This window comes from Anarhichas minor, unplaced genomic scaffold (genome assembly GCF_050575085.1).
Source record: "Anarhichas minor isolate MPS153535 unplaced genomic scaffold, ASM5057508v1 ptg000014l, whole genome shotgun sequence".
In the NCBI taxonomy this organism is placed as follows: Eukaryota; Metazoa; Chordata; class Actinopteri; order Perciformes; family Anarhichadidae; genus Anarhichas; species Anarhichas minor.
In genome coordinates this window covers 11,886,867-11,911,056 of record NW_027466460.1, presented here as the reverse complement: position 1 = coordinate 11,911,056, position 24,190 = coordinate 11,886,867, and the positions used below count along the sequence as shown (strand labels likewise).

At 43.4% G+C, this 24,190-nt stretch overlaps 2 protein-coding genes across 17 annotated transcripts; one reads left to right on the top strand and one right to left on the bottom strand.

The window, feature by feature from the left end:
* The first annotated feature begins 298 nt into the window (after window positions 1-298).
* Window positions 299-21,762, top strand: fam193a (family with sequence similarity 193 member A). Of its 14 annotated transcripts, none has more exons than XR_012954060.1 (26): window positions 299-702; window positions 1,787-1,855; window positions 3,587-3,829; window positions 5,997-6,172; window positions 6,272-6,439; window positions 6,663-6,909; window positions 7,019-7,143; window positions 7,368-7,515; window positions 7,636-7,710; window positions 7,798-7,872; window positions 7,967-8,079; window positions 8,591-8,833; window positions 8,989-9,145; window positions 9,321-9,455; window positions 9,723-10,001; window positions 10,342-10,564; window positions 10,663-11,028; window positions 11,271-11,553; window positions 11,686-11,872; window positions 12,080-12,322; window positions 12,464-13,364; window positions 13,682-13,763; window positions 14,110-14,211; window positions 20,468-20,984; window positions 21,143-21,268; window positions 21,388-21,762. XR_012954060.1 is itself a non-coding variant. In XM_076091472.1 (24 exons), the coding sequence occupies exons 1-23, from the start codon at window positions 481-483 to the stop codon at window positions 14,201-14,203; spliced, it is 4,854 nt and encodes a 1,617-aa protein (XP_075947587.1). In that variant the 5' UTR covers window positions 299-480; the 3' UTR covers window positions 14,204-14,211; window positions 21,388-21,762. The 14 variants fall into 14 exon arrangements, 7 of the variants coding, with proteins under 7 accessions (XP_075947587.1, XP_075947588.1, XP_075947589.1 ...); XR_012954062.1 differs by lacking the exon at window positions 20,468-20,984 and adding an exon at window positions 18,777-18,836 and having other exon boundaries at window positions 21,197-21,268; XR_012954059.1 differs by lacking the exon at window positions 20,468-20,984 and adding an exon at window positions 18,777-18,836.
* tnip2 (TNFAIP3 interacting protein 2) lies at window positions 19,264-22,622 on the bottom strand. 3 transcript variants are annotated; one of them, XM_076091480.1, is made up of 6 exons: window positions 22,052-22,619; window positions 21,322-21,624; window positions 21,101-21,190; window positions 20,697-20,960; window positions 20,423-20,539; window positions 19,264-20,323 (listed from the first exon to the last, which is right to left on the bottom strand). In XM_076091480.1, the coding sequence occupies exons 1-6, from the start codon at window positions 22,358-22,360 to the stop codon at window positions 20,045-20,047; spliced, it is 1,362 nt and encodes a 453-aa protein (XP_075947595.1). In that variant the 5' UTR covers window positions 22,361-22,619; the 3' UTR covers window positions 19,264-20,044. The 3 variants fall into 3 exon arrangements, with proteins under 3 accessions (XP_075947595.1, XP_075947594.1, XP_075947593.1); XM_076091479.1 differs by having other exon boundaries at window positions 19,264-20,326; window positions 22,052-22,616; XM_076091478.1 differs by having other exon boundaries at window positions 19,264-20,539; window positions 22,052-22,622.
* Between the last annotated feature and the right edge of the window lie 1,568 nt (window positions 22,623-24,190).

The following is a 24,190-nucleotide window of genomic DNA, read 5'->3' as shown; positions in this document are numbered from 1 at the left end:
TGCTGTTAAAACATGCTACTTGCAGTTTGTGTCCAAGGTCTAAAATAAGTTAAATTAATTTTATTCATTCATTCATTTTAAAATTACCAAATTTTGATAAAACACGACAGTGAACAGGCTAATATGCTGGTTAAGTCTTGCTCAAAAATGTGTATCTCAGCTACAACGGTACACCTTCTTCCACTGTAGCTTGCTACAATGTGATAATACACAACAAACTCCATTTCCCAGAAGCCCCGGGTACGTGGAACGCACAGTTGCGTTGCAACGCAAACTGCCAAGTTGAGGCAGCACAGCTAGAGGCCATATTGGAATCTATGAAGTCGGGTTTTGCACTCTGATGGAACTGAGTGTCTAGTCGTTTTGGGGAGTCTCTAAATCGCTATCCCGGACTTATACCAGAGTGATCGCGCCAGCATTCCACTCGAGACCCTGCCAAGTGTGGACGGCACGTTGTCTCGCTTCTTTTGTGGAAAAAAAATGAGTCCAACCGATGCTAAACGAGGGGCTAAACGCAGGAAGAACAAGCGGGGCGGTGGCAGTAGTTGCAGTGCTGTCTGCAACACCAGCGGTGGCAAGGCCGGGGTTGCCTCGGCCCTTGGCTGTGCGGGAACAGCAACACCTGCCTCTGTCGTCAGTTTCTTAACAACTGGCAATACGGGCAACGGGAATATCGGGTCCATCACGGGCATAAACGGAGAGGTACGAGTGTCACGCGTTGTAAACCGGTGGATGTCAAAAACGGGGTGACTAGCTAGCAGCGCTATCAACGACACACATCTGATTTGGGCCCGACACTGATGCGAGGAGGGCAGCTAGCGAACTAACGTATGCGTAGCTGGACATTAACTGGCTTAATTACCGCTAATGCTGGTTGTTGCGCTTTGTGGTGTGCAGTGCCAGCTAGCAAGTCGTCTAGCCGTGTAGTCAAACCGGCCTCGGTATATGGTATTACACTGTCGTAAACATTAGCGTTAGGCTACGTGTGCCGAACGCTGTGACTACCATCGTTAGCTCAAGTTAAGATATCACAGATGAATCGACAACAACTTAAGTCACTAAGAAGCGTTATTTATTAGCAAATGCAGTCCAGGTACGTTGGGTGGAGATTACATGGGCTAAACAAAAGATTTAGGAGAACCATAAGGTTCAACACAGTTGGACCATAAGGCTGCTTTTACGCAGATAAACATGAATGCTAGCTAATGCTAACAGTGAAGAGTACTAACAACTTCAGCCCCGTCAGGCCTCGATGTATACGAGCTGACCTTCCATTTTTCTTGCTTTATAAAGAATTTAACCTGGTTATATTCACCAGATAATAAGCTAAACAGACTAACCGCCTGCAGATATCTAAAGTAGCTTAGTTTTACGACATTGGCACAAAAAACCTTTAAGTTACAGGGACACCATAAGATGTTAGCTAATTTCTTTGTAACTGGCCTGTGTTTGAAAGTTAAACTTCAAGATGTAGATTCAAAAGTTCATTGGTTAGTTTTGGGGTCAATTAAGTCGATACGTTTTTACACAAATTGCCAAAAGAGCTAAGAAACCATAAAGTAGATATTACTAGGTACAAGTGGGGCCTGAACATCGGCTATGGACACATTATGTTTATATTGTAGTCTGTGTCTTTCCTGAGCAGGCATGACAGTATCACTTAACACATTTTAGAAGATTGTAAACTGTAATCTAGACTTCAAAACGTAATAATTACCGGTGCACTAACTCTGATTAATCAAGTGTGTCACTTCTATGTAAACATTGAGCTGTTTGTATCCCTCAGGTAAGCAACAGTGTTACACCACAGTTTACGGAAGGACCAGTGAATGCTGACTTCTCCGGGGTCCTTCAGGTAAGTTCACATCAGGTGTTTCAGACGTTTATCTGAAGCCACAGTTAGATTTATCAAAAACGTACACCTTTACGCCAGAACCATAGGCACACTAGAAGGGGAAGCACACTACAAGAAGGCTTTAAGTTGCTCTTTGTTTATTTGCCTTTACACATAACATTTTAAACGTTTAGTGTCTGAAGTGATATAACTGTCACAAATATCAAGAATATTCAATTCTGATGGGGCACCAAACGGTCTTGTGCTCTGCCACAGCATGACATCAAGATGGTTCAACATCTGTAGTTGCACTACACATCTGGAACGTGGCTGGAACCGGTGTTGTCGTTTTGTGACAGCCCGCCCTAAGTGATCAATTGCAGCAGTGATTTCCGTCTCTGCAGCATTTTTTTTGACAGCGGTGTTAGAAAGCTGCATATGTGTTATCAGCACTATGTTAGCATCTAGCCATATGTAAAGTGACTGTCATTGAAACATTGTCTTGAATGAAAAATTTGACCTAAACCAAACTTCATATTGTCCTGTCGTTAAGATCTTGGACAGTGAAATCAATATTCACAAACATGGATAACCAGCTGAACTGAATGTCACAGCATCGGGACGATTAATGGCGATATTATATCCAAATGAGTGCTTTTTGAATGTATGCCGTACCGCATATGAGGGACTGTGCCCATATCCCGGTAAAGTCTCTTGTCAAAAAGCCAAAATGTTCTTTAAAAACTAAATTAATCTCATTGACTGCTCTAACAAAAGTATTGACATGTGCGTTCAAATATGTTGTACTGCTTTTGTGCATCAATGTAGTAAGTAACCATTAATGCTGTAACAATGTGTTTTGCGTGTATTGTTAAGAACAAAATATTTTATTCAACACATACAACAAATCCAATGATGCACCCTGCGCGTGTACAAAATAGCTTTTGCTTTTATTTTTTTAATATTGTGTTTTTGTTATGCTGACAAGAAATTACTCTAAATAAGTCAGGCAAAAAAAGTCTCAATTATAATACTTAATAAATTGAAAGTCAAAATATGAGGAACATTGCTTTTTTTGTTGTATTCAATTGTGACACAATTATACTGAATTGAACCAGATTATTTTAGTTGTTACACCCCGTTTGGCCTTTGCAGTTTACCAAAATATACAGTCAAGATAAGAAATCCCCAGAAAATACCACTGCTGGAGGAGTGAATCAAGCTGAGTGACCCACAACTCCCACAGATTGAGAAACTCATGGAAACTCCTGGTACACCTATAAACTGTTGCTGAAATAGATGCAAAGCAACCTTTTCCTTTTTTTAAATCCCCAAATGCATTTTGCTCTCTGACAAACTGCACCAATATGGAGATCATTGAAACTCCTGTCTGGTAATTATGTGTTTGTGCCACGCTGTGGTTCACTCACTGAGGAGGCTGCACATGAAGAAAAAGTTTCGGTGTTTTAATGGCGGTTTACACAGCTGGTGTACCCAGAATGCAATGCCTTACAAAGGAGGAGAGTGTGACCTACCTTGATATCAAGCAGACATACTGCATTGCAGACTGGTTCATCCTGGAGACAGTTATTTTCAATTTGCACATTATTTTTTAGTTTAGTTTGACAATCCATATTGATTTTCATGTTTTTTGAAAATTATCATTAAATATTATAATTATTATTTATGTGAATGTTTGTGTGGCCGGGTACCTTATGATTTATTCTTCCTCCTACTAAATACTCGCCACAGACCCCGTTCACGTTCGGCTTGAACCAGCGGGCTCCCTACACAGCTGGCGATAGCTGCCTCTTATGCCGATGTGAGCGCAAAGACAGTTGCGTGCCTCCAGAGGCAGGGATCGCGGGCCAGAACGGTACGGCACAGCCCAACAAGACACCCAGCGCCCTCCAGCTGCCTCTGTGGGTGTGCTCCGACTGCAGGCGCACAGTGGAGAAGGAGGACCGACACACTGCTCTGGAGCAGTCTTTGGGGGTAAGACACCCGGGTAGAGAGAGTTTTGAAGGTGTTGGAAGTTCAAAGATGACGGGCAAAAAGTTTGCGGGTGTAGTGAGGAAAAAACTGCGGGTCCTGTAGTTCTTTGGAGTCCGTGGAATCATTCAAACATCATCCGTCTCAGCAGTGATACATCTGCCGTTTAACTCGCACAGCTGCAGCCAGTCTTTCAGGGGATGGTGTAGCTCTCGTGTTCATATCCGTTTCTTTGCCAGAAAAGCAGAGCAACCAGAAATAACAGCTGTTAAAAACAAATAACAAAAACGTTGCAAACATTCTCTAATTTCATATTTTGACTTTGCTTCACTTTGAACTACAGCTAGTTAATAGTAACTAGGCCATAAAATGCAAATGATGTCAAGTTCTTAAAACAAAGGAAAATGCAGTGGATCAACAACGACTATATTCTTTTCAGTATGTGTAACCTTAACTTTTGTTAACACTTTGTAGTTGAATTAGCTTTACACGTCAGAGCATGACTGTAATTATGCTCTCTGGCCTATGTTGTGTGAATGCCACGATGTCTGAGACTAATGCCTCTTCAAATACAGAGCGTCTTTATGTTAGACAGCCTGGCTATGTGCTCAGCTTGTGTCTTTGTCAGGGCAACACCAATATAGAAGTGGAAACATCTTGTGATTAAACATTGAATAGTTTTTACCTGTGTGCTTTGATTAAGTGCAAGTTATGAGCAGTTATTTGTTGTATAGACTCGAAGCAGTAGTTTCATATTCCATATTTCAGTTTTTTAGCAGAGCCAAAGGCTGACTGTCGTCACTGTTTACACATTTCTGCTGTGTTGTGTGTTCGCTACATTTTGGTTGTGTGAACTGAGCCTCAAGTAAACTCTTGTCAATCAGAAATAATGTGTAGTCATCTCTGCCGACTACAATTATTGTATTTACACAGAGGTACATTCTGCGTCATTTTGCTGCTTGCACATTGATGACGTGTCTCTTGAGTTCTGGGAAGTTCCTGAATCATCACTCAAGCACATACTTAGATTAGGAAACCAAAAATGTGAAATTAAAAACGGCAAATAGGGAGTTCCATATTGTAGCAGAATTTCAAAAGTAACACGTGCGTGTTAGGTGCAATATTTCTTTACTACAATGACACATGGGCTCAAAGACATACACTGCCTTACTGACCTGTGATTCAAAGTTATACTACGTTTACACTTGTACATATGCAAGTCAATTGTTAACACTAGTCAAAGTTGTACAACTCTAAACCGTATTGAGTACCTCGTGCGGTTGTAGCTGTTGCATTGTTGAGCTGGTTCATATACTATACTATAAGGCTTTATATTAAGGCTGTCAGGTATGTCAGAGCGGTGGGTTTCCTTGTTGTGGGTGTGCCTTGGCTGTCTGGCTTGGGTTTGGTTTCCTCATTAATGTATTGTTCCTCTGCATCCTCACAGCAGTGGGGTTGATGCTGACTCTAAATATCATGGCGCTGTAGTAAACCGAGCCAAACCACTGGAAAGCTTTTACTGTGAAGCAGCTGCAGGAAGATCCGAAATTCAACATCACAGCTCCAGCAGCTTGTCCATGATTAGACCAGCCCAGCCCGGCTCCTATCGTAGTTACATAGGTGTGTATCTTAATAAGGGATTCAAGTAAGAAACACTTACCCCATGACGTTCCTGTTGGGGCACAAGACTCTCTCCTTGGATTGGCCGATCCCAGCTTCTGTGCCTGGACTTCTTCTGTTGTCGGCTCACAGAACATCTTTCTTCTTTGTTGCTGCCGTAGTGAACAAGGAGGAAAATAATGCTGAGGTACTCAATGTCCAGACGTCTGTGACGTTCCATCTTCATACAGATATTACTCCTAAATACATTATATTATGCTATGCTAACAGTTACTGTGTTAGTCATATGATGTGTCGTTGCAGCATGTTTTGGACTTAAGACATCAAAAGCTCCATTATCTTAAGCTGCTTATCATGTTCAGGTTTGCGGGGGGGGGGGAGACGTGGAGAACATGAGGCAAAAGTGCCAGCCCACTACACACCACTGTGCAGCCCACATCAATCAAGAGAAATAATTGTGACTTGACAAACAACGCAGCAAGTGCTAAATTGAGGAAAGCATCAAACGTGTTCTGTATCTCAGTGGGCCGTTTGTGATATTTCCCCACAGAGCCAGGACTTCCTTTTGCACATGCCCGTGGGTAACGGAAACCTGGCCCAGGAGGCAGCCACAGGGGACCGACTGACCACTGCTGTGCCGACACTACCCATGCTCCCTGCCCCGGACCTCACCGCACCAATGCCCGCTGATACAGTGTGCAGCTGTGACGCCTGCAACGAGAGACGGTCAGTTCAGAGTGATTGCCATTCGAAAGGGAATTCAATTCTAATGCACTGTTAAATCTTTATTTCAAGCTCTTAATGAATTCATGTCCTGAATAACAGGGAGATCTCTGCTGAATCAGAGAGGGAGTCACAGCAGCTACAGAACCACTGGTCGGAGGTTCGCTACCTGGTGCGCTGCATCTACCGTCAGACAGGAACACCATTAGCAGATGACCATGACCAGCCCCTAGAGAGAGACAAGGAGGGCATGAAGGAGCTTGTCGATCGGTAAAACGACTCTCTTTTAGGTGTTTGTCCATTAGGGGCCGCTATTGAACTGTGGATGCATTAAATAAGCCTTTTGTAAGAACAATCAGGCCTGACAGCCTTTGAAGGGAATGATGTCAACAAGTCGAAACTACTTCCATCTCGACTGTATCGGTCAGATTAAAAGCCCCATCAAATCTCATCTTTATGTCCTTGCTTTTATTCCCCCCCCCCCCCCCCGTAGACTCTGTGAGAAGGACCCTTACCAGCTCTATCAACGGTTGGAGCAGCAGGCGCGTGAATACGTTTTGGAAATGAAGGTGCGGCTACTGAAGCACCTATCTACAGGACCCAAGACTACAGGACCAGCGGGGACTGTGGCTGCAGCCCTGGGTCCTCCTCAGGCCTACCAGTTCATTTCCCTGCTGCTGGAGGAGTACAACGCCCTCTGTCAAGCTGCACGCACCATCAGCAGCTTCCTGCTCACCCTGGTCAGTTTGTCTTTTGTGTCGCTGCAGCTATACAGAGATAGTGTGGTAGCTGTCCTGCAGGTGGCATCACAGGCTGACAATGATTTCAAAATGTTTTTTTCTCCTCCAGGAAAATGAGCACCTTCAGAAATTCCAGGTGACGTGGGAGCTGCACAACAAGCACCTTTTTGAGAATCTGGTGTTCTCTGAACCGATCTTGCACAGCAGTTTACCTGCACTGGTTGCACAGCTGAAGTAAGATATAGTTGTACTAGTGTAATGAAAGATATCCATCATTTTCACGTAATCTGATATTCCTGACCCAAATTGGACCGATGTGCCACATTCAGTGTTTCAGAAGTTTGCTTTTCAAATGAACAGTTGACCTTTGTGAACACACATTCTACACACGTCTTGTCCATTAAACCATACAAGTGTCTTTGTCTTATTCTGCCTCTTTTTTAAAAAATGTTTTTTAGACATGGCACAGCCTCTCACGATTCATACAATGAAGATATGTACAGGACCTTGTTAGAAAGCTACCATCAGCTGCAGCAGGAGATGGCTTCGGTGGCTACTGAATGGCAGGAGTGTGAGAAGAGGATTGATGACTATGTAGATGAACAGGTATGCACATCCTAGGCAGAATAAACCCATTTGATACAGGAAATAACAGTACTTTTATAAAAAGGTGGTACTTTGTGAAGATGGTGTAATTAACGCTCTAACGATGTGACTCTTTTGCAGCTGCTTTTTAAGGTGGAGGGTCAGAGTCTCACCAACCAAAGAACAGAGCCACACAAGTCTTTGATAAGCAAAAACGTAAGAGACTTGAGAATGACGTCTGAACACAGTCAAATTGTAATTTCTTTCATTTATGAAAGTTCACGCTCTTCTGCCCATTTCCAGACTTTGAAGACGAAGCAGCGAATGCTGAAGGAGGACTGGGAGTTCTTTAAGCAGAGAAGATTTATAGAAGAACAGGTACACAACAATATTACGGAGCCGTCGTGGCAGATTTTAAATGCGTGTAGTTCTGCGCCTCAGAGCAGTTTCTAAAATTGTGTTCTCTTTATAGTTGCCCAACAGTAAGAAGCCCCCCACCGGAGAACACAACTTCACAGACACGATGAGAATGCTCTCATCTCGTCTGAGTATTCCAGACTGCCCAAACTGCAATTATCGAAGAAGGTGAGTTTCCACGACTCATTGGTTTGTCTGGACTGAGATCACGTCACTTCCAACAGCCAGCGCTTCTCCACTATCGCGCCATTAAGAGCTAGGGCCGTCTTCCAGCCAGATGTTGTTGATGGCCGCGTGGGCCTTGAGGAGCTAGAACCAAAAACCTTTGCGTTTCTACTATTGCACGGATACTCTCACATGGTTTCCCTAAAACCCACCTAGAGTTCGATGTTGATGGATAACTGTTGATCTATAACTGTTACTAAAACGATTATCCAAAGTAAGGCCACTATGAGCTTGACTTTATCCCCAATATGTGAGGTTCCGCAATAATTTGTTCATATTAGCTTTTCTTGATATTGTATTATGTCAACAATCTAATTTTGAGATGTTGTAACTAAAACATTAAGAGACATGAGTTTAACTCCGTGTGTCACCGTGAATACTTAACAACAAATATTCAGAAAATACTGTCATAAGTATTGCAATATTAAGATTCTGTACTACTGACTACCAACAGGTGCACGTGTGATGACTGTAGTCTCTCCCACATCCTGACCTGTGGCATCATGGACTCTCCCATCGCCGAGGACCTCCACATCAAGCTGCCCCTGCAAGGGGAACCTCCCCGCGACTACCTGGCAGAGGTGCACCCTCCCAGCCTCTCCTCCGGCAGCTCAGCCTCTGGCTCCAACTCCAGTTCTCCCATCACCATTCAGCAGCATCCAAGGCTCATTCTGCCCGAAGGAGATCCCAACACTTTGTAAGTTAGCCGGTCGCTGTCCCATCAAAATGGTTGTAACGACTCATCTAAGCACAGTTCATTCAGATCATAACTGCACACCGCTTCCTATAAACAATAATTCCCCCCGCTGTCACTTTCCGCTAACACCACTACTCATTTCCCTCTTCTTTTAGTATTAGTGATGATGACGAAGTGCCTCCGTTGTCCAGTAAGTTCGGGGACATCTACCCTATGACTGGTTATGTGGAGAACAGTGTTGTGACCGCTGCTGTGAACGGCCTCCATAATGACATCAATGGGGAATGTGAAAATGTGGAACTAAAGGCAGGGGTGAGTTCTGTGCTCGCTGTTTTATATTACTTTAAAAAAAAAGCCCACGATTAGTTGTGAATTTCCCTCCCGAGTTTCTGAATGATGAAACTGACGTTCATTATGAGTGGGCTACCGGCTTTTGTGTGCTGTTCCTCACCTGTTTCCTAATTGGGTCTTCTCATTTCTGTCTCAGTCTCCTCACAGGACCAGCAGCAGCAGCTCATCAGAGGGTGACGAGGAGGAAGTTGATGGGGAGCCCAGAGGCCAGCGGGAGGAGCTTTCCTCAGGAAAGACCATCAGCCCTCCACCTTCTTACAACCACCAACAGGTGTGGTAACACCTTTTAATAAGCTTTCATTGTTACACAGTTATGCCTTTAAAGTATGATTTCATAATGAAATGAACACTGAAAGCTTGAAAGATTACTGAAATGATTCATGGATTGACGAAATTGCTGCTGATAAAATCTTCTGTCCAACGACTAATTGTTTCAGTATAAATATAACTAGATGATAATCTTACAAGGGCAGGGTAGAGGAACACACACCAGAATAAACGCACGCGACATATTTTAAATTTGTCTTCCCACTCTCAGGTAGAACAGGTCCAGCATGCCTGCGAATGCCACGTGTGCAACCAAGACCCCAGCTCCTCCACCCTGGGCCCTGCCACATGCCTGCCCCCTAGTCGCCTCCACGCTGCACCTCCTCCCACTGTTGGACACCAGTTCTTCACAGACAGCAAGACAACCCCTACCCACCCTGCCCTCCACCTCTACCCCCACATCCACGGCCACCTGCCCCTACACAACTTCTCCCGGCCCCTGCTGCACCCCACGCTCTACCCTCCCAGTCCTCCTCTCACACACAACAAGGTGAGGACAAGTACAGCACTAAGGCCACATATAAATGATCTTCTTCCTGATTACTTTCTTTATCTCGTGTGTATAATTATAGATATGAGAGTCCCTTTGAGGGAAATGTATTCATTTCCTTATCACTGGGGATTTTTGAAGTTTACAGGAACAATACTGAGCTTCATTGTATTCTAGTTTCACTTTGTCATTTTAATTCTTCGCCACCAGGGGTCAGGCTGAACCCAGTCCAAGTTGAAAGCAAACCAAAACTGTATTCTCCACCAGCTCAAAGCAGTTTCTCATAATCCCAACCTAGTGACATGATTTGTTTTGTAATTTATTTCTTCTTTCCTTTAAGCCTTTGCCCCCAAACCCCACATCAAACCACTCAGCGGCCAAGCAGCCGGCCTTCAGCCCGTCGTTACCGGAGCACGTTTACCAGAACTGCTTTGGCGGTGCATGTGGAGCGGGCGACTGGAACAGCTCGCTGCAGTGCCTCTCGCTCAAGTTTGAGAACCTTTGGGATGCTGCTGTGATGAAGAGCTGGAATCCATCTGTCCTGTTGCCAGAGTCCCTTCCAGGTGAGCCTCTCTGGCACTGCAGAAATAATCCATACAAAATGCAGCGAGTCAAACACTGTTAAAATCACGAGGTTGTCTGATTTATTATTTATCAACAGGTGACATGCTCGGCCCACCCCTCGCTGACATGCCCCTCCCCCCAACATCATCGATCGGCCCCCAAGGGGAACACCCCTCGCTGCCCACCCCTCTGCCCCCTTCCTGCTCCGCTTCCTCGTCATTGTCATCGTCTTCATCATCATCTTCATCGTCGTCATCATGCTCCTCTTCCGAAGCCAAACAGCAGAAGAAGAGTGGCGCCAAGAAGAAGTGTCTCTACAATTTCCAGGATGCCTTCATGGAGACCAACCGAGTAGTGATGGCCACCTCCGCCTCCACGTCCTCTGTGTCTTGCACTGCCACCACTGTCCAGTCAAGTAATATCCCACCCATCCACCTAGCATCTAAAAGACCCAACTCTTTAGGTAATATAGGCTGTAGGAGCAACGCTTTGGGAATTACAGTTTTGACCACATAACACAAAACAAAGTTCAAGGATATATTCAGATTTTAAACAAACTTGTTTCTTTCAAATATGAGTGCTAGTTAATTCTCTGATATTTGTTGCTAACTTTTCCTTTTGTGTGATAACTTTGTGATTAACTGCATGTTTTTAAGAACAAAGAAGAACAATGCTCTCATCCAATATATCTTTTGTCTCCTCTAGACGATGTATTTCACAATCTAGGTAAAGAGGACCATAGGCAACCCGCTCCAGCCCCCCCTAGAAACTGTCCCACAGGACTCACCTCCCTCCCTCCACTCTCCGCCCCCACCCTGCCCCCAGCACCCACCACGCACCTTCCCACAATGGGATCCCAGCCCTTTCCAAAGATGGCTGCCCCAGCCCCGGACTTCATGGAGACCCACCAGGGTTTGTGCCTCCCGCCCGCTGAGCCGCCGGCCTCCTCAGCTGATGGTCCCGTCAGTGCCCCACCCAGTGTCTGCAGGTAAGACCACCACCGTGTCCTACAAGCTCATAAAGGACATTAATCAAGCATAATTGATTGGAAATATGATTTTGTCGTTTGTGATGAAAAGAAGTATCTTTTGGGACCAGTTTTAAGTACAATTCTTTTCAGTGATCCTGACTGTGAAGGCCATCGCTGTGAGGGGAATGGGGCGTACGAGCACCAGCCGTACGATGGGGAGGAGAGTCAGGACGAGGACAGCTGCTCCGAGCACAGCTCTTCCACTTCCACCTCCACAAACCAGAAAGAAGGAAAGTACTGTGACTGCTGCTACTGCGAGTTCTTCGGGCATGGCGGGGTAAGAGGCACACAGTTATTACTCACTGAAGTTATTAGCATGTTCACCTCAAATTTACATGTTTTTTTTTTTTGGGGCGGATGCTGATTTGGGTACTTTTTGAATTAAAATTCTGCATTCAGTTTGTTTCAAGCTAAGAATCTAGTGAATCATAGAGTATTAGCTTAATGTAATCATTTATTTGATCATTCTGTGTTTCGTTCACAGCCCCCAGCTGCTCCTACCAGTCGAAACTATGCAGAGATGCGAGAGAAGCTGCGCTTGCGTCTGACCAAACGTAAGGAGGAGCAGCCTAAACGGGAGGAGCAGCAGCAACCAGTGATGGAGCGAGATGGAGGAGTGGAGGACCACAGGCGGGTGGAGGACTTATTGCAGTTCATCAATAGTGCCGACAATAAACCTGCCTCCAGTTCTAAAGCAGCCAAACGGGCCAGGCATAAACAGAAGAAGGTAAACGTCCATCCCAATTACCTAAACAGTAGCAATGACCTCCAGTGTATCTCTGGAAGTACTTAATTCTTGGCTCTTTGTTGACAACTTTTGGGCCGAAGTTGTTTTAATGCTGAAAGTATACGTCTCTGTGTGCTTCAGATGGAGGAGAAGGCCCGTCTGGAGGCAGAAACCCGTGAGAGGGAGGAGCAGCAGATGTTGGAGGAGCAGCAACGACGACAGCGGCAGGAAGAGGAAGAGGCGGCGCTTCAAAAGGAGCTACTCCGGCTGCAAGAGCTGCAGCATCATCGGGCTGCCAAGAAGAAAAAGAAAGAGAAAGCAAAGGAAAACACCGCTCCCCCACAAAACAACCCACAGCCCCTCAAACAGACAGCTCAGAACGTCTTAGATAACCTACAGAACGGAAAGTCACACTCACTGCTTCAAACCCTAATCAGGCTCCCTGAAAAGAAGGAACCCAGATTAGACCCCGCACCCCGCCCCAACACACAGCACAGCCCGAAACACACTAGTGAGAGGGGTTTTTCTACTGAGACCAACATCCCCAACTGTCATGCCATCCTCCACAATGGCACTCCTACATCTCAGCTAGAGGTCAACAGTAAAGTAAAGGCCAAGCAGTCTGCTAAAGTGGGCACTTGTGTGGCTGCTGTAAAGAAAGCCCCAGAGCTACCCAGGAGCTCAGATGTGCCAGCAAAGCTAGCGAACGGCACCGTCCCCACCACTACACCAGACATCAAAGCAACGCGAATCAGGCCTGCCGAGGCCCTGGCTCCTCTCCTAACCACTACACCAAGGAGGGAGGACAAGTGTAACGCTGGAAGCTCCAGTGGGAAAAGGCAGCATCAGCAGCTACAACAACCGCTGACCCACATAAAGGAAGACAGGCACAGTCCACCTGTGTCAAACCCTTCCCCGTCACCCCCTCCAGCCTCCCACACTGAGCAGAATGGCAAACCTCCCAGTGCAGAGTCTCCACAGCCCAAAGGCAAGACCAAGAAGAGCAAGAAGAAGAAGGGGGACAAGATGAACACCTCAATAGGTTGGTTTTATGGGTCACAATTCAGGGGATAGATAATATTTTCGACAATCTGGTATAGAATCTGCTTAATGTAGAAGGAAAAAGATTCCGTTTGTCTCACTTGTGGCTGGTAGTGTGCGGGAGTTTTCCACTTTTATTCCTCTGACAAACCTGCCTACATTCAGATGTGTAGCGACTCAAGCGCCATCCAGTAGTAGTAGTATCAAAGATGCGTATCTAAGTTCTCCTCTGAGACATATTTCATAATACACTTCCAAAAGTAATTCATATATTTAATATCGCAGCAATTAACATCCATTTATGTTATTTTCTTTTAGATGACGTATTCTTGCCCAAAGACATCGACCTGGATACCACTGAAATGGATGAAACGGAGAGGGAGGTGGAATATTTCAAAAGGTATGTGTATTGCAACATCGTCATAAGTGGATAAAATGCACAAGCACAGTTTCCACAGTTACGTGCTATTCTGTTGATTGACAGTTGAATAGCAATGAGGTAGATGCACATTGATTGGCCAGCAAAGACGAGGAAGAAGAAGACAACCGCTAGCATGCAAACAATGAGGGTTTCAAAACCATTCAAATTGTCTTCTTGCCTTCCCTAATAAGAAAAATCTCTTTGAAGGAAATTGAACACTTTTATTATACCTCAGAGCTACACAAAATGTGTGTACAGAGTACCTTTAAACATGTCTTAGTGTGCCTCTTCAGAAGGTTCATGTGTTTTTGTTTTTGTCCTGCAGGTTTTGCTTGGATTCTGCCCGGCAGACCCGCCAACGGCTTTCCATCAACTGGTCAAACTTTAGTTTGAAGAAAGCTACGTACGCTGCACATTGAGGCTGTTGGTCAGTGACTGTCGGGACACAATCAGTACCTTAACAGCTGTTCCAACCCCCCCGCCCCCTCCCTTTACCTCCACCCAGCTGTTGTCCTCCCAGAACTTCTCTCCTGCTGTGCCCAAATCACACCCACGCTGCCTTGCTTTGTTCCTGTCGCTGTGTGGTTCCAACACAGACCCATCTGGATCGATCCACCTGCAGAACTAAAACAAAAATTAAATTAAATCACACAAAGAATCACAAAAATGCTACTTTTCATCTGATTAATTTTCCTTGCGTGCTTGTGTGCTTTTAGTCTGAGTTGGGCATTTCTTTTGACTTACAAAGCCATGGTCTGAAATGTTTTTTTCTTTTAATGGCTTACCTATAGTCAAAAGATGCTTGCTATGTCTGGATGGTTTCCTTCCAAAAAAAAGAGACAATGGAAACTGCAAAAAAAAGAAGAGAAATGTAATGAATTAAAAGCTGTATTTGAGATATTGTGGCTTAATATCCCATCGTTTCCCGTTCCTAGCACGGCATCTCATCCACATGATTGACAAGGGAATGGGCTTGGTCAGCTGGTCTCTCCCCCCCAACCACCACCCCCCCCCCCCCCCCCCCCCAACCACCCCGTTTCACAGAAAGGAGGAAAGCGTAATACTTGACAATGTTCTTTTTTGGTTTTTAAGTTCTGTTTAACAAACTGTTGAGTAAAAGTGTACCAGTTACAGTTTGTTTTCTTTATTTTTGACCTGTAGCCAGCTTGTATCAGAATACTTTCAGAATGAAATCGAAAAAGAACAATACTCACACTATCAATCTGTTATAGAGTGTATATTGTATTAACACTGAAGCCAAACTGGCTACTTTTAACATATTGTTAAGTAATATTAAATCTTGTCTTTCTTTTTTGAAAGATGGAATACAGTAGTACGGCAGGATTATGCGTCTTGTGTCGAATCTTATTTCCTACATGCTGTAGAAATTTCCATTAAAAGGGCCTGGACACTTAAAAACTACACATACATGTAAAGAAATCGTTTTGGGACAGAAGCGCATTCTCAAAGCTCACTAATTTGCGTGTCGCAGTGTAACGAATGGCTCGTGAAAACGACAGTTTGCTGTTTTACGGACAATTTCTTGGTCGGGATTAGGAGCTTCTTGCCGTCTGCGCTACTTTACCCGACAAACGTTTAGAGCCGGGAAACGGTCTGGCACATTACCTCCTGCAGTTTTTACACTTCCTTCTTTTTGTACTGATTAAACAAACGAGATGTAGCGTGTTGATATGTGAGTTTTAGAGGTGACGGTTGGCAGATGTTACCGTTGGACAGAGCCAGGCTAACAATTTCTCCCTTTTTTTTTTTTTCAGTCTTTGTGCTAAGCTAAGCTAATTTGCCGCAACTTAATATTCAACAGAAAAGGAAAATTGTATCGAAGTTACTCAAATCTTAAGCTTATTTTCCAAAAAGACATTCATTCTGGATTGGAATTGAAGTTGTTTGTTTTTTTAAATGTGAGAAAATCCCTTTCAAGTTCACTTCCATGTGTTGACGCCCATATGGGACCGTTGAATATAGCGTGTACTGCTTGTGACCGCGCAGGAATTTCACCCATTGTTGCTGCTCTGCATGTCTGCATCTCCACAAAGTTGCAGGGTGAGTCACACCCTCAAATAAATACGTGTTCCTTTTGGGAAATCCACTAATTGACAGTCATAATCAATCTAGAAGGCCACTGTGACTGTGAGTCATGTAGATCCCGAGCTTCAGTTTCAATTCCAAAGGTAGGGCTGCTTCAGGCATTTACATAAGCAGCCCCGATGTATGCACATGAAGCTCTTGGGAAAATAGACTTGAGGCAGTTTTGAAATCAAGTACATTCCCTCAGAGCAAAAGTGAGCGTGAAATGAGGTCATGCTTTGGCTTATCTAGATGTAGATGAGCTAATGCATGCATTTTACGACAGCACTGGCGGGACAACAGCAGTAAAAGCTTTGTGTTTTTCCACAAACTTGAGCTTCAATTTGCATTTCATTTTTGTTGCTAAAACCTCATTTTATATCTATTTCCACAAATGCACAAAGCTAGAGGTGGCCTAAAATTAAACCTAGAATAAGTATAGCTTTTGATTCAAAACAAAAAGTTAAAATATGCTGTGAAAGTACAGTATGTTCATGTTCAAAGCCAAATGGATGTGTAGAGGAAGTGAGTTACAGTTATGTTCCTCAGACTGCTTCCTCTCAACCTCTTAAAACCGAGGGATTTCTCAATGAAAAATTACCGCTCCTATAAATTTGATGATTGAGAGGACTGTGGTAAATGCACTTCATTCAAGGGAAGACAAAAGGTTTTAGTTTGTGAGAGCCACCAGAGCCCATCTGACTCATAATTTATTTCAGGTATGAATCATGTTTGTAAGGCGCGCTCGCTCTCAGTCACCAGTGATGTAAGATGGGATCTACCACATTTCAGCAAATGCCCCGCAAAACTACGCTAACGTAGACAAGCCGAAAAACACCGAGCAAAATGTCTTGAGAGACAAATGTGGGCCGTGATCTAAATAAAACATGTCGATTTGTGTTTTTTTTTATATGTGCAGAGATAAGAGCTACTTAAGACAACCCTTTCCTTCAGTTAATAATAGATTTATAAGTCAATTTCCATCATTTGTCCTTTCAAAAAGGTTTCCTTATTTTGACCTTTGCTGTATGAATTCTGGGTTGATGAGGGAAAACACAATGGTGGTCTCGGAGCAGTCTGACAATGACGGGCGAGCACCAAAAGGATTATTAGAAGGGATCACAGCTGCCTTGTAGCTTGTAATCAGAATGCTGATCTTTTCATTGTCGACTGCCTGGAGCGCTTCAGGATCACATACACTTCCAAAGAGGGAATCCCCCCCCCCCCCCCCTTCACCCCTGTTGTTCCTGACAACATCTGCCACAATGCTGATTTTGATAGTTACAACCCTGGACTTTGTTACAAAATAAAAAAAATCCTTTCCCATTCAACATTAATACCAATTACCTGAACCAACATACACTAAATCAAAAATGATCGGCTCAAGTCGACAACGCTCTATTTTCAAATAATAAACTTTTGGGAATTCCCTCATGATGGCGGGAAATTCCCGTTCTTTTAGGATACACATACGATTAAAGGCTGTAGTATATCTATCCATTCTGTATTTGTCTGGATAAGTGTCAGGCTGAAGTGTTTTTCTCTTTGTTAAAGTATACGACAGCAGTACATCCTGATGCTTTGAATCTAGTTTCCAACAGGAACTGATCTTCTGCTGTCACCTGACTTTTTCTTTTAAATTCTATTGTTTCTTAGAAAAGTTCCCAGACACTCAGGTGGGGACTTGTGACCTATTTCTTTCCACTCTCAGATGGGTGGGTAGAGCGTTTTTTTTCTCTGTGGAAGTTCAGTCACTTATAGACCCTGTTATAAATGCGTGTGTGGCGGGGGGGGAGAATCCCCGCAGACAGCTCATGGCCTTTTTAGGGGCTGTGTGCATTTCTACAAGGCTGCATGCAGACAAAGGCCTACAGACAAGTTACTGCAGTTGCCCTTTAAAGCCAAAATAGGAACCAATCGTTGAATGAATAATGAATTAGAGCCATATGTAAATTAAATACATTTTCAAATATCTTCCCCTGTTAACTGATGAGTAAGTTAGCATGTGATGCTGCCTGGTGTCATTTAAATATTTGGCCTGTCGAACCGCTTCATTTTGTTTTCAGAGGTAGGTAACACTATTTATTTTAAACATGTTTCTTAAATAATAGCTTAATAACCTCTAGTTTATTAGTAAATTTGAGATTTACATAATAATAATGCTATATTTTGGGAAATACAGGTTTTTTTTGTGACAAAATGCGGCTTCCGCTCGCAGCTAAGTTAGCTAGACAGCTAGCTCTGGCTTTGTCCAATGTTACAAAATCCTGCTACCAGCACCTCTAAAGCTCACTTATTAACTGTTATATGTTGTGTGCTTAATCCGTACAGACATGTGCCAATGATTCTTGTTTACCGTGTAGCTGTAAAACATAGCCAGCCCCCCCCCCCCACCATAAGCTTTGTGCTAAGCTAAGCTAACCGACTGCTCACAGTAGCATCATATTTACCATACAGAGAATGGTAACATCTTCTGATCGGATTCTTGGTAAGAAAGCAAATAAAGCAATTACATTCAATGATATAGTATTTATAGTGAGACTGTGCAACTTTTGTTAAAGAGCAACCACATATATCGTTATCCCATAAATGATGCACAAGACTGACTGTGACTCAAAGCAATATCTTGCTAGCTTGCCAACATTAGCTCATGCTGGTAACGCTGTAGTGACAAAAAAAAAAAAAAAAAAGATTGTTTTGAATTGAGCAAGAGTAGTGTTACTGCTCATGGATTCAACATTTCATTTGTAAGAACAACATGTTGCTTCCTTTTTAAACAGTTTCATATTTTTGCTTTAAAGTAGTTCTTTGATCATAATGTGTCTTGTGTTCACTCACACTCAGACACCACGGTGGTTTGACTGAGTCTTTTCTGTGCACTGCAACAGTCTACTTCCTTTTAAACAGGGGATGTCCAGCTTCCTGTGCTTACTACACTAAACCCATGACAAGTGAATCACCCAAAAGGTACTATTGACCTAAATGTGTCAAAATGATACTTCACAGACACCGACTGTAGAATGTTTTGGTCACCAACTGATCCGCAGGCGGTTGTTGGATGTAACTTGAGCTACAGTCTCTCTCTGATCTTCTCAGTGGCCCTGTAGTGTTTGCTATAGCCACACAACAGCTGGGAACATGGCTGTGACAGTACAGCGTGCCCATTCAGGCAACACTCAGAAGGGGGTTTCCACCGCGCACACAAGCACATACACGTGACACAGATGGACAGACACACACACACACACACAGACTTAGATTAAGTAGCGCCAACATTTTCGTGGTTAGGCTGTGATCTGTGGTTACAGCTCGAGGCTGCAGACTGTCAAGAATTAAAATACACCGCATGATAATGTGGCATACTTAAAGCTATATAAATCACCATAAGATAAAGTGTGGGTAAACAGTATTTTATTACAAAAATAATGTGCCAGCTCAAGAGAAACCGCACAGGATTTGTCAGTTGGGATGCAATCTTTACATACACTGTTACAAAAAAATGGATAAAACATTTTTTCCAGTTAGAATGTATTAACATTTTTGATCCTAAAAGTGTACCAGAAAACAAATATTTCATGGCTTTACCTTTTCCAAATATTTACGCAACATGAATAAATATTAATATAGTTATATATTTTAAATCTCTTATTAAGAATGTATAATTTACAGGACAGAATATGTAAAGTTCAATCGAAAATAAACAACTAATAGCACCACATTATCCAAAATAAGAAGCTTATGCGTCATGAATGTCTTAATCGTACGATTGAGTTTTTGGCTAAATGTCAAGAAAGTGCAACAGGTTTGTAATTTGACACATTGAGGTATATGACATTTGATATATTGCATTGACATCCACTTCCCTACCACAATAATCTCCTGCATTTCCACAGGAGAACACTAAGAACCTGACACTGTTCACAATGCAGACTTAGAAAAGCCTGATCAACTCATTTCTCTTGCAACAGGGGAACTTTGGGTTGTACAGTTTTGCTCCACTATGTACAAACATCTCAAGTCAGTTGTTTCATTTGTAGTCAAGTCTCTCCGAATTGGAAACCCCACTCAGGTTATTTTCTGCCGTGTAGTGCTGCTCTTCAGTGTTCGATTACTGTCAGCAAGTAATAAGTGTCTTTTTTTTTTTTTTTTTCTTCCAAAAACGAGTGTTGTTCCGTTTATCTTCTGGCACACTCTTCACAATGGTTCAGGTACTCTGCGGTGTCCGTGTCGCTGAAATTGACGAAGCATTGCGGGCACTGTAGCTCTGACAGGCCCGGGCGTTCGTTCCACGCGGGGCGCGGTGCTGCTGCTGCTGCTGCTGCTGTAGCGGCGGGCTGTTGCTGCAACTCAGCCGTGGTCCTCAATAGAGGCTCTGAAGAGTCCTTATGTCGCCTTGAGGTGATCCTGTGCCCTATGTGCACACGACACATGGGAACCACTTCTCTGCTTGCTCCCTGCTGAAGGCAATTATGTACATACACGGTTAGGATTGCACAAGCCAACACAAAAAATATATGGAATATAATGCAAGTGTTTGAGGGCTGTCGTCTCACCTGTTTGTGTAGCTGCTGTTTTAACTGATAAATCTGCTCCTTCAGGTCTTGGATCTGGCCCTGCGCTCGCTCCCGGTCGGCACGCTCCGACTTAAAGTCATCTGCGTAGATGAGGACCTGATTGAGGAATAGAAAGAACTTTTTAGTCTTCTCGTTTCTTCAAAAGTCAGTTTTCAAAACACATCAGAAGCCTAAAGAGCCGATTGCAGTCCAGTTCTACTCATGAAATCTGATTCAACGAAATGTAATATAAAGATCATGGTGTAGCACAGACCTGCTGCTCCAGAGTCTGGATGCGCTCTTTGTCGTGCCTCCTCAGCTCCTCCACTTCACTACTCAGCCGCGCACACTCGCTCATCTTCTCCTCGAGTAAGCCGTTGAGCCTGGAAATCTCCTGGTGAAGCAAACCGGTGCTTATAGAGCCAAGCCCAGGCATCAAGCCCTGCCCAGAGGTCTCCTTTAGCCTCCGACATAAACCTCTGGTATAGTCCTCCCTGCTGGAGTCATACTTCTGCCACTGAGAATTCAGGTTTTGGACCTAAAAGAAGAAACAACAACAATAGCAAGTTTAATATATTTTCTTAAAAAAAACAGCACCACCTTAATATCGCGTAATATCGCGTATAAATGTACAAGTATAGTCATTGACGACAACTTGTAAACTTGGTGAAGACTTACATATGCCACTCGCTGCTTTAGCTGTTGATTCTCCTCTTGAAGTTGACAGATTTGGGCGTTAACACCACTCATGTCAGAGGAATCTGTCATCTGTAGAAAAATGGTGAAAGAGATGTTACAACAGAGCCCTCCAAATATAAATACAGTTCCAATGCTGCATTTAAAAAGGTGGGATGCGATACATTCAAATATATTCAACACAGAGAAAGTTTCACACAAACCTCCTGAGACTTTTGCTGCTGAGCCACATCCTCCACTTCTCCTCCCCCCTTCTTATCTTTCTCCAGCCTGGCCAGCAGCTCCTGGCACACCTTCACTGTGGTCCCAAGCTGGCTGCGCAGCTGGTCAGCCTCCTCCACCAGGGACGTGCAGAGTACGGCTCTGGTGGCCTCGGACCGCTCCCTCTCCTGCAGGGCCGCCCGCAGCCGGTGGATCTCCCGGTCCTTCTCGTGCTCCGGCTGACACCTGACACTCTCCAACTCCAGCTCCTTCTCTCCGAGCTGCACAGTCAGCCTCTGGATCTCCTGGGGAGGAAGACAGAGAGAGAGAGAGATCAGTTGCATGACCACATCAGTTCTTAATGTGTAACCTTTTGACATATTTATTATTCATACAAAAAACATTTATAAAATAAAATCTGTCATTCTGATTATTGCTGCCAATATTTGTTCTGGTAGATTTCTTTTTAATCATAAGTCTACTTTGAGGAAGTTTCAACATATTTGAGGTAAATACATTAAAACAATACAACATCACAATAATAAAATCAATAACCACCAGCATGAATATAGAAATATGGACTTGAGGAGATTTAAAGCGTATTAGTTATTGCCAAGAGACTATTTGTACCTACATGAAACGGACCTGTCACTGTACTAACTAGCTCCATTACCTACAAAACACTCATCTGCATGGATCATCAAAAGAAAAGCATTTTGAACGTTATTTTACCTCCGTTTGTCGAGATGCCTTGAGCTCCAAGTCTTTCCTCTTCTGTTTCAGTTTGCATATTTCGTTACACAAGTTCTCCAGCAAAGACTTGGACGGCCCCATGACCACGGACTCGTTATCTCCCACAGCCACGTAGATCCGCTCATATCTCCCCAGCCTCGCTTTTAAATCTGCAATAATATTGTCCTTGACGTAAATCTGTTTGTTGAGAAGTTCGACTTCCTGCAGCGTCTCATGGTGCAGAGTATTCAGCGTGCTGCAACTCCGGAGTTTCACGTCGTTCTCGGAGTTCACGCTGACGTTATCCATAGTTGGCTTCGTAGATGTTTGACAGACGGATCGGTCTTTTAGTAATCCAGCATTTGACACCTCCGCTATCAGCCCTGTGACTTTACAAATGGACCGAGGATGTCACTTGTGTCGAGGCTGTGGCGCAGAATAATATCCCCGCACAGTCTTTAGGGGATTTCCTATAGGGAACTTCCCCGCGGACTTTTTTTTTATCTTCGTCAAACTGAGCCCTGCCTGCTCTCAAAGATTCACCGTCGGCCGTCATTTGGGAGGTGAATGGGGTTTTATAGCCTGCTGGGACAAATGGTAACGAAAACAAAGACACAAATCTTGAATACAAGCTAAAGAAGCTCTGTTAGAAATAGAAATAGTAGCGCTGCCTTCAAAACAGTCGTAAACTTGAGACTCTTGAGGCGCGATTTTTTTTTTAACGCACCCAAGCTTTTGAAAGCAATTGCAAAAAAGGTTCCAAGAGAAGATTTTGTTTTATTTTTGTAAATTGTGTCACAAAGCCCGAGTGTGAAGAGGGGGGAAACAGTTATTTATTTCCCACCCTCGCGAAAAGACAGTATAGCTTCCAATACACATTGACATAAAGTTCCCGAAAATAATGAGCTAATATTTTGTATGGAAATCCCAAACAATACTATTTCAACAGCAGGAAATTTTCCCAACGGTAGTTTACAGGGTTTCCCCGCATCCTGCCCCATAAACGTCACATCAGCACATTTGGAGTGTCACAACAAATTCCACCTCTAGAAGTGTTAATTTCCCCATTGTTATGAAGGCATCATAAATGCGGTTCTCTTCCCTTCACTGCGATGCACTATAACGTAATACAGTCTGGGTTGCGCAGTTACGGACTCACCAGTGTGCGTAATTGTACTGTAGCAGTCCAGACCCGGACCAATAGGCTGATGCATACATGATGACTGCCATTGGAGGCTCTTAATAGTCCTGTGGGGCATTTCCATACATTTCTGCTTTCGTAAATATTGGGGAAAAAAGCACCATTTCTGTTACCGTAACAAATAAACTAACTTATTAATATTAGTAATTAGCCTATAGTGCCACAACGATACTTTGCATACTTTTTACGTGAGTAGAAATCTTGATGAAACACATATGACAGTAGGCCTACAGTGATGAAAACAGTATTCAGATACAGATACTAAAGTATCCATAAAACAGTGTAAACATACTGTTACAAATAAAATTATTTGTTATTTGACTGAAGTAAAAAAGTCCTCATTACGAATAACGTCCCCCGAGTATGTGGGTTGGCATATTGTTTCTTATTAGCAGCATTTTAATATTGTAGTGGGTCGAGGTGGAGCTAATTTAATTTACTTATATATACATTTAATAACGTGATTGCATGTTTTGTATGTAAAATCTTAATTTGCAAAGTCGATATAGCTCTCAGGTAAATGCAGTAAAGTGCAAAGAACAACATGAAATGAAGTGGAGTAGAGGTATAAAGTGGCAGAAAATAGAAATACTCAAGTCAAGTTACACACAATGCATAATAATTCACAATCAATGAGCCTAACTTAATCTGGTCAGGGTTGGACTACACAAACACTGTACTTCTAATCATTGTCAGGTCAAAATTAAACTGCTGTCTAGACTGTAGGTGTACAAGATCAACAGCATTCTTTTAAGAGGCCTCAGTTGTACTGGCCGGTGGAGAGTCCCAGGTATTTCTGGGCCAATCATTCCATAATGTCACATGACGGCTCCAGAGGTGAGTCATTGAGGTCACATGGAAGTCGTGTAACAATTGTCAGAGCCACATGAATCAAGGTGTGAAGTGTGTAAAACCAGAGAGTAGCTTCAGTAAAACTT